The sequence below is a fragment of the Anarrhichthys ocellatus genome, unplaced genomic scaffold (genome assembly GCF_004355925.1).
Source record: "Anarrhichthys ocellatus isolate YVR2014 unplaced genomic scaffold, GSC_Weel_1.0 scaffold2, whole genome shotgun sequence".
Lineage (NCBI taxonomy): Eukaryota > Metazoa > Chordata > Actinopteri > Perciformes > Anarhichadidae > Anarrhichthys > Anarrhichthys ocellatus.
The window spans coordinates 8,007,569-8,017,689 of record NW_022280032.1 but is presented as its reverse complement, the minus strand read 5'-3'; the positions used below and the strand labels follow the sequence as shown (position 1 = coordinate 8,017,689).

The following is a 10,121-nucleotide window of genomic DNA, read 5'->3' as shown; positions in this document are numbered from 1 at the left end:
TCACCAACCGGGACTACTTTCCTGTGCGAACAACGCCCAGTGATTCAGGATATAGGGCGCGAGAGTTAAAGTACCGTTCACCGTTGTGACAGCGAGTTGAACGTATGTTTTTCGTACGGAAGTTGTTTTCTACACCTAAATAATAATAAACAGTATGTCAAAATTCCAGATAAAATCACAGAAGTACAAATAATGTGGGAGGACACAGCGCAGGTGCGTGTGTTGTTCGCCTGGCCCAAAACTCTCCGCTGACGACCGAACATGAGCCTGGGTCTTCAACTTGGACCCAATGCAAATATTTTGGATTATACGGGACCAGCCTTTATTTCCTTTCCTGACCTCTGACCCCAACCTTCTCAACCCATGCTTAAACTCAATTATTATACTAAGTTAAAGTCCCACTTTTAACTTGAACATTAAACACAATCTGTAAATATGTTAAAGATATTTAAATAAGTGTATTGCAAATGTATTTATCAGTTTTCTGTTCTTTTGAGGACATTTTGTGAGTGGGAAAAACAAAATTCACCTACTTTTGATTTGTTCCCCTTTAGCTTCCTTTCCAGAATACATTACCATCAATATCATGCGACACCTAAAGGATGTATAGATAAGAAAAAGAAGAATTGATTTATAATTATATATAATTTATTATTTTTTACTTTATTTATGTTTTACTTAAAATAAATTATAAAATCGCCTCTTTTTTTGTTTGCCCTATAATCTTTCATTTTGAAGCTGACAAATCTTCTCTTTATTTTTTATTTTCATATGTTATACTTGGACCTGCAGGGCTGCATATTAGGTTGTTTCATGAGCTCAGTAGGGGTGGGATCGTGTCAGCATTCCTGCACCATGATATGACTGTCCAAATGCATTCATTTAGAGCTTGATATACTGTATATGATGCTCCAAAATTTAAATAAAAAGTGCATCCAAGCTGAAAATGACATGCATTGGAGGGTATAACAGCTGATGAGTCAAAAACAACAGTAAATGCTTGCAGAGATGGAAAGTTAACATCAACGTACTAACATATTACACAGATGCACAAATGCATGCTTAGTCAGGTATAGCCATGTCAGACATCTAAAGAGTACAGTACATACGTGTAACCCCATCGTGTCTGCCAATGTATGTTATGGTAAAGGTCTATATAGTTGAGCCATGCCCGGCTCCATGCCTGAGGAACATATTTGGAACATACGATAACGTGGCAAAAAACATAGGTCCACACAGTGCCATTCTCAGCTTAAATAATATCCTTAACTGGACCAGGGACATGTGGTGAGTCCTGAGAGAAAAGTTTTTAAACAACGAAAGTGTATTACCCATTTGAATCACCTGCTGCTTCATTGTCAGTGTTCTCTGCCTCTGGGTCCAAACCTGCTATTCCTGAACTGTGACGAAACAAACTGACCAATTACGAACCCAGCAGAACAATGCTTTTACTCCAAGAAGGTTTGTAAGTTTGATATGACTGAGGCAAAACTCATTGCTCCCCAACCACATCAGCAAGCTCAGCTTTTGGAGAACATCTCTACACAGCAACAGTGGTTCAAGGAGAGGGTGAGTCATTTTGTTCACCACCTCGATGCCATCCGGGAAAAACAGTTTACTGCAACCCAGCCCAATCGACTCAACACCAGCTTGCACCTGGCCTACTCAAAGCCAGCCTACCTCCCAGTCTACGAGGCTTGGCTTTGTGAGTCTGCAGCCAGCCTATCCTGAGCTTGCTCCATTGCTAAACTCGTCATGGAGAACCTGCCTGGCCCTGGGGGGACCTTGAAGCTTCTGTCAGGCTCCATCAGAAGAAACCTAGTGTTTCTTTAGCCATTGCCAAATTCTGGTTTCCTGTCACCGGTCTGGTCGTCACCTGTTCTTGCTTGGCTGCAGAAACCTCTAGCGGAGCTTCAGCAATCTCCTGTTTCCCTGGGTTCTGGCGCCAAACTCTGGGCCATTCTCTAGAGCAACTCTGCCGGTCTAGTCTTCCTCCAGTGGTCTGGCACCCTGGTCACCCTCCTGAGATGTCTTGCTCTGCTCCTGTCAATCCTCCAGGTCGTCCACCTGAGATCCCTCGCTCCACCTAATTTCTAGACATTTGCCCCTGAAGTTTGTTCTCCCTGTTTCAGTGTTCCTGGTCTGTTTTGGGGGGGTTTGCCTCAGTTGCCTGCCTGTTTTTGGACAGCGATCTAAATTTATTCAACATTTAAATGATCTATTAGCACCTGCTGCTTCTTCGTCAGTGATTACTGCATCTGTGTCCAAATCTGCTATTCCTGAACTGTGACAGCACACTAAATCTGCTTCATTTTTGAGTGTGCTAGTGAAGGAAACTCAAATTAAGATAATCAAATAAGTGGGGAAACATTTTGATGACTAAAGTTCAATTGTCAGGGACATTCCAAAAGTTCTGTTTGATATTAGTACATAAAGTACAATACTATCTCTGTCTCCCTCTCTACAACAACAGCTCCCTCTTGTGGAAGACTGGTTGAAGTGTTGTCTGGGTGATTCAAGGTGAGTCAACCTGCAGAACAACTGAAATGTGCTGAATTGTAAAATTAATATTAAGTTATTGTACATAAATAAGTCTCACTACAGTTATTACAATATCAGGTCACAAGACTTCTTTTTTTTTACTTTAGCTGCACCACATTTTTAAACCTATAATCTGTGGTTCAAACTCATTTTAAATGTAATGTTGTTTAGTAGATCAGTAGATATTGTACACAGCTGGTTGCTGTGGAAGTCTGATTATTGTATTACTCATTGTGAACCTGTTGTTTGTTTATCTTGTGGGAAGGACAGATGAGGCCTGAAAGTTATAACAGTGGGTGTATCAAATGAGAAGGGGGTAGATGCAACACAAAACTACACAATTTAAGACAATATAAATCAATATATCTGCTAAGAAATACTACTTTTGTGGAGCTCATAATGTCTGTTGTCACTGTGTCTGATGACTCACCTCTGCAGAAATTTCAGAAGCTTTGTATTCAGTTGCTTCATCTTCTTACTGTTCATGAAATGCCTTAAAAAAATGAAGTTTACAGTGTAAAGTACAGGGGTTCATGCTATTGTGCCCAACCACTATAAATAAACACCACCACATAACACCCACTCATGTCTAAGTGGATTACTCTGAGAAAATCACTTGTTGAGAGACAACTTGAATAGATGTATGCAGTCCTAGAAGTGTGTAATCTGACCAGACTGCAGAGCAGCAGGCGACTGCTAACAAGGGTAACTGACGATTAAGGTCAGACTACAGCACAGCAGACAGATAGGAAGACTAATAAATGCCAAACATCACACTTATCACCATCTTTCAAATGTGCCACCAGGGATCTTAGTTCTCATCGCAGTCTTAAAACTGATGCATTGACATGACTTTCCTGGTCTGGAGGATCGTATGACACACAGATCTGTTTAGTTTTTCTCCTCTTTTACTAAAGGAATATAGGCTGTTGGGAGGACAGCACTCATAGCATACAAACAGGACAGAGACACTGTAAGTGTGCATAAAAGCATACACTTGGCTAGACCTGGAGCTGCCGGTCTCCTCCTCTGCCTCTCCTGTATCAGGACCAGGTTCAGCTGATCAGGTCGTCAGTATCTGCAGCCAATCGTGTGGCGCTGAAGACCGAGACTGAACATGTGGGACTTCCTGCTTTTCAAAACCAGAGGGAGAGAGGACAGCCAAACACAGGCAGCCAGTCAAGCCAACAAACAGGAATATTCCTTGTTTTTGTTGTTGCAGCGTCAAATGTGGAGATGAGATTATTTTTATATGTACCATAAAGTTGTGTGTTCACTTGGAATATGTTGAAAGTTCTTCTCAGGAAGGAAAGGTAAGCGCTGTTTTTTGTCTTTGTGCCACTGACATCATTAACACATTATTACAAAACATGTTCCCGTCTTTTGAATGGTTTTATTTGCATTCTCAATAATGTAGATGTTGAGATAAAGGGAGGCAAATGAGAAGAATCTTGTTGATGAAAATGTAGCTTAAATTGTGAAGAAACTAGTGACAGTCATGTGTTAGTGTATGTATAATGTAGAGGTAGCTGAACTAATTAGGTCACATATGTGTTTAATTGTGTCAGTCACAGTGAAGGAAGAAAACTGTTGATTGCTGCTGAAGAAGTGCCAAAGAACTGAATGCATGGTGAGTTTAATATCCCTTACATTCTTAGTAAGTTGTTTGCATTGACAGGCTATACAGCTCTTATTTTTAGAACTGGAATTATCAGCCAATTAAATGATTTGTTGGTCAGAATTAATTTGCAACAATTTTGATAACAGTTCAATTGTTTGACCTTCATATGTGTTGAAATCAGCATCAGTCTCAGCTGCACGGTTGGTTGACTTTGTTTGTGTGGACAGAAGGAGCTAATTAGTGGTGTAAATAAGAGGATCTTTTGATTGACATGTTTCTCTCATTAACCCGACAGGAGACTGAGAGCCAGCAGTGGACAGAGAGCCAAATTGATGAGGACAGTGACTCGGAGGAGATCCTGTGTAGAATCCCTGTAAGCATGACTTTGTGCTGGTTTGAATGTTATTTTAGCACAATCCCAATCTTCATCACACACTTGAGTGAAGACACCAACAGAAAAGGTTGCGTATGATGTTTTGATTTAAAAGTTATCATATGCTGGATACTGGAATGGCAATTGGTCCCTTTAGTTTGCATGTTGGGGAGTAAAGTTTGGATTAAAATCATACTTGACACGTGAAACCAGAATATACTTAATAAATAGTTTATAACACTATAATATAGGTAGTAACAGCTATAAGACCTTTTATTCAAGTTTGTATCATGCATTTGGAGACGATTATAATTTCTAGTATACATAACAAACATACATAACAGAGAATAAATGATCAATTACACACTATAACATATTTATTATATATGACTACGCTCAAACAATCCACAGTGTGTTATAAAACATTTATTAGCTCTTTATACGCACGTACAGATCATTTTCAATCAGGTTTTAAACTATTCATAAAAGTGTTACTAGATTTCTCCTGGCCTGTATCAGCAAATAGACTGTATGAAAATAAAGAAGTATTTATAAATTGATAAATACATATGTCATTAATTTATATAAGAAACAGTACTCATCTTATGTGTTTGTTTGATTAATTTATTAAGCTGCACAGGTATCATGCAAATACAGTTGACAACACTTAAATGTTCTGTATCTACTATGGTGTGTTACTGTAACATACAGTCATAAAGCATTTTTAAATGTTTATATGCTGCGTATATACATGCCAAATAGAAAATAGAGGTTGATGGAAATAAAGTATTACCCACATTTTGTATCTTAAGGAGGAGTAAAAACCATCTTCTTAGCCATTGTGGTGCTGAGCTGCTTGGACCATAAGGCAAGTGTGTCAGTGTTTGTCTCGGCAGGAGAGCTGTGCCACCGACCTGGCTCACCACCCTCAGCTGGAGACTGACATTGAGGCAGTCAGGAATTTGTATTCGGACTCTGCAGCCTCCATCAGGTCAGAACATCTTATCTCAGAACAGGATTGCTGCTGCTTTTATACATTGTTAAATTTCCACTTCCTTTTCTTCTTCTAGGGAATATGGGTCAATTGATGATGTGGATGTTGACTTAAACATAAATGCCAACGTTTTGGATGTAAGTTTAATACAACTCGCTAGGGCTGTCCTCGACTAAACTAAATCTTAGTCGACTAACATACAATTTTGTCGACTAAACGATTAATTGATCTAATAGACAGATCTGTAAAACTGAGAATAATGCTAAATATAAATATAAATATTGAGTTTACCAGAGATGTGCTCATTGGTTTCTTGGAAATTAGACATTCAGCATGACAAAAAGCATAAAGAATGACTAATCGAATGAGGAGATCTTGTCTTAGGCCAAAACAACTGATTAGACGACTGATCGACTAAGAGAGGGCAGCTCTACTATACACTCAATTCAAGTACAATTGACATGTTTGCTGTCATGGCTTCTTGTTGTGTTTAATACTGTGATTGTGCTGTGCGGCGTCTACAGGAGGAAGTGGCCAAGGCCTGGAGCATTAACCCATCAGAGCCCATCGTTATCCGTCTGAACTTTTCTCCATCTCAGTATCTGGACGGACCTGGTGAGCATCAACAATACTGCTGCCTACCAGACTTACTATTTAAATTCCCTAAGTCAATGTGACACCTGATTAAGTGATGTTTTTACTCCACAGCACCTTCAGTCAAAGTCTTTCAACCATCCAACACCGATAATTTCAGCCTCAGGAAACAATTACAGAAGTGAGTGTTAATAGTGTAATTTTCATGTAACAGGCTCCCCTCCACATCATTACATATGTCAGTTTTTAGATGATAAACTTTTTAGTTCAAATATGGATGAAGATTTGAAGCCCTATCTATGGTATTCATAGCCTATTGCTCAGACTAACTCTTCATGACTGTCCCTCAGTGTTCTCACAGTCTTCTTATCTCACGAGTGGAAACATCTGACCAATGACAACGTCGTTGTCCGACAGAAGAGAAGACACAGCTGGTTCAGGCCAAGAGGAACCATCAAGAAATTTCGTGCAAGACTTAGCATCTGGCTCCCACCATCAAAGTATGTGACAATCTAATGAATCCAGCAGTTTTGTTGCTGATTCAGTCTCAAGTCTCTATTCACTGCTCCCTCCCTCACTGTTAGCCGGTCCAGTGTGCTAGAGGAACCCACTCTGAAAGCGAGGATCATTTCACCAGCGATGAACTGTTTCACAAATCATACAACGTCCTACGCCATCAAGAATCCCACAGGAGAGCTCTTCACCGACACACCCAGTGGAAAGGTGAATTAAAAAAAACACCTCTGTGACGTTCACTTGAAGAGTTTATGGTTGCTGCTGTGTGTGCAACAATCGTTCCAAGTCTTTGTCTCCTCTATTACTCAATAAGTTCTGTAAGTGTTTAATAAAAAAGGTTTGTGCTCCTTCTTCCTCAGAGGGTTGCGGTGTCAGCAGTCAAGTCATCAGCACAGCTTAGTACCAAACAGCTGATGGAGCTGCTTTTCTCCTCCCAGGCCATCAGACACTGTAAGACCACCCCAACTCTGCAGCACGGCTTCTTGGTGCAGGTAAAGAATAAGAACCCAAGTACTGTTATATTTTATTAGAGGGGGGGAATTAAAGAGTAACTGCACCCATAATCAACTAGTGGTTATAATATGCTTTTTAAATCATGTCTTTCATTGTGTTCACAGATAATGAGGTATGCTGAGCAGAGACTCCCCACGCTGAATGAATACTGTGTTGTCTGTGATGAGCGACATGTGTTTCAGAATGGCCCTATGTTAAAGGTACACTCCTACAAAGAAATGTATTGGGTGAAAACAAAAATAATGCAGATGTTGACTGTTATGACCTGTATGTGTTTGTAGCCAGCAGTTTGCACCAGGGAGCTTTGTGTGTTTTCCTTTTATACGTTGGGTGTTATGTCTGGAGCTACTGAGGAGGTTGCCACTGGTGCAGAGGTTTGTAACACACAAACACACTTTTAAAGGGCAGTCTTGGTGATCAAAATGTAAGATTGATGTGTTGCAGTAATGGCTGTCCTACAGGTAGTTGACCTGCTGGTGGCCATGTGCAGAGCTGCCCTTCAGTCTTCACGCAAGAGCATCATACTTGAACCGTTCCCCTCTGTTGTTGATCCGTGCAACCCCAAAACCCTGGCCTTTAGTCCTAAGGTATCAGCTGAACTAACTTAATAATAACTTCATTTGTTACGAACTATTCAATATGTCATATTTCTTTATTCTGAATGAATAATCTAGTGTTCTGTTTTGGCAGAGAAAGAGCTACGACAGGCTGCAAAAAGCGCTGGACAGTGTTTTGTTAATCAGGAGGATGTCACAGGTGACTGATTTTTAAATAAATCCTACACTCGTGACACTGGTTCTCCTCATCTGAGAATAATCTGAAAGCTGGTGAATGTCTCCTCGACAGCTGCATTAATATCAGAAGAATAAAACTGTATTTTTATCATATACAGGGTCCTTATTCTGAAATAAAGAAGCAGATGGACAAGATGGACCCTCTCGCTCACCCCTTACTACAATGGTGAGTGTCTCAATCTAAACATATTTTCTGATATTAAATCTGAATTTTTCTTAAATTCATACCCAGGTGTGTGTTTGTATGTTTGACAACAGGATTTTAGCAAGCAACAGATCACACATTGTCAAGCTTCCACTGAATGGGGTATGATAGAGTAGTTCACAGTAATGACATCTTAACATAGTTGCATGTTTCAAAGCAATAGTAGTTCAAATTTGCAGCCAAATATGATATCATAAACTGTGTTTTATACAGTGTTATACTGTTTAATTGTATTTTGTTTGTGCTCTCTTTTAATCACTTTTTTTTCCACATTAGCAACTTAAGTTCATGCACACACACCATCAGTTCCTGTTGATCAGCAGCCCTCCATCCAAAGAAGCTCATTTTCAAACTGCCAAGAAACTTTATGGCAGCACCTTTGCTTTCCAGTGAGTAAAAGCTGTGCCACTAATATAAAACCTTCATATCAATACAACAAACGGAATATGAGCCTGGCTTCATATACTTAGACCCTATATTGTCTCTTCTTTCAGTGGTTCCCACATCGAAAACTGGCACTCAATTTTGAGAAATGGATTGATAAATGCCTCTTATACAAAATTACAGGTACCATATGAAAATACAAAAGGACTTTGTATTCCTTGAGCTAAGTTGAAATTAGCCTTTAAATCGAATGTCATGTCCCAGTGGAGATTTGAACAGAGTTTGGAGTTTATCTTGTTAGACTTGGATCAAGTGTACAGTTAGACCTATGAACAATTAATTATTTTAAATTAAATAATGAATTAGTGTTCACATTGTATCTTCTTTAAGCTTCATGGAGCTGCATATGGGAAAGGAATCTATCTGAGTCCTATCTCATGCATATCATTTGGATACTCTGGTATGAATGCACAATATACAAAAATTACCATTATTTATTGATTCTAGCATCTTTTCTTTTTAAACTAATCCTTCCTGTTTGTGCAGAGATGGGTAAAGGGAAACACCAAATGCCCACCAAAGAAGAACTCATAAAGAAAAACAACCAAATAAACAAAATCAAACAGGTAGATCATCATTAACGTTTGTCCAAAATGTGTCTACTTGCACTCTGTAGGATGTCTTCTCTTGTTTGTTAAATCTCATCCTGCTCTCCTTGTCTTAGGACCAGCATGGGCAAGCCAGGTTTCTGCAAAACAGGGATCTAAACTGCATTGCTCTCTGTGAAGGTACATTTGAGATACAAATACATACATGTTACAAAGAGCCTTGCATTGATAACATTAGGAATGATTTTTTGACAAAGTTGTCTGCATGTTTTGACAGTCGTAACTTCGAAGGACCTTCAAAAACACAGGAACATTTGGGTGTGTCCAATATCCGACCATGTGTGCACACGTTTCCTCTTTGTGTGAGTACAACATAAAGCAGCAAAGACAGGAATGCCGGAGAAACCTGTCAGTGTAATGATACATTGCCTGACTATATTGCAGATTTCTACAATATTCTGCTTGTGTCTTTCTCAGGTATGAGAACGGCCAGGTAGGAGATGTCCACATCGACACTCAGGAAGCCAGGATCCACAGGGAGATTTTACAAGTACTAGCTTCAAACCGTGCTGAGAAAACAAAGAATGATTTATGATATGATCATGATAAGTGCAGATTTCCTTTTTTTTTTTTTTTTTTAAACAAACTGAAAATAGATTTGTTTCTTTGTGGCTAAACATGGCTTATGGTTTGACAAGTCAACATAAAAACAATGCTTTACGTTACGTTCATCAGCTTTTGTTTGTTTGAATGAGAAACGTTAACTCAAAGGAGGGAAAATACCAAAAAGATAAACTGAGATAATATTCAATTGATGAAGCTTGTTTGTTTTGTCATGCACCTGGAAAAGCTTATTTGCCTTATATCTTAATTTACAGTCTGGTGTCGTTTCAATCTTCGTCTCTGTATTGTAAACTTATATTTTGTACGTTTTGTAGCATGCATTTTTTTTAAATAAATATTTTCAATATCTGCTAA

The 10,121-nt window shown here is 39.1% G+C and overlaps 1 protein-coding gene across 1 annotated transcript; it reads left to right on the top strand.

Annotated features, from left to right (window-relative positions):
* The first annotated feature begins 1,476 nt into the window (after positions 1-1,476).
* On the top strand, positions 1,477-9,848 carry LOC116389072 (protein mono-ADP-ribosyltransferase PARP6-like). The gene is made up of 23 exons (XM_031857486.1): positions 1,477-1,569; positions 3,589-3,660; positions 4,458-4,535; positions 5,432-5,526; positions 5,606-5,666; positions 6,054-6,144; positions 6,238-6,304; positions 6,474-6,623; positions 6,708-6,846; positions 6,999-7,130; positions 7,257-7,352; positions 7,434-7,526; positions 7,614-7,739; positions 7,843-7,908; positions 8,045-8,112; positions 8,205-8,253; positions 8,428-8,540; positions 8,646-8,718; positions 8,926-8,995; positions 9,082-9,161; positions 9,260-9,323; positions 9,421-9,505; positions 9,621-9,848. The coding sequence occupies exons 1-23, from the start codon at positions 1,477-1,479 to the stop codon at positions 9,736-9,738; spliced, it is 2,079 nt and encodes a 692-aa protein (XP_031713346.1). The 3' UTR covers positions 9,739-9,848.
* Positions 9,849-10,121: the final 273 nt, after the last annotated feature.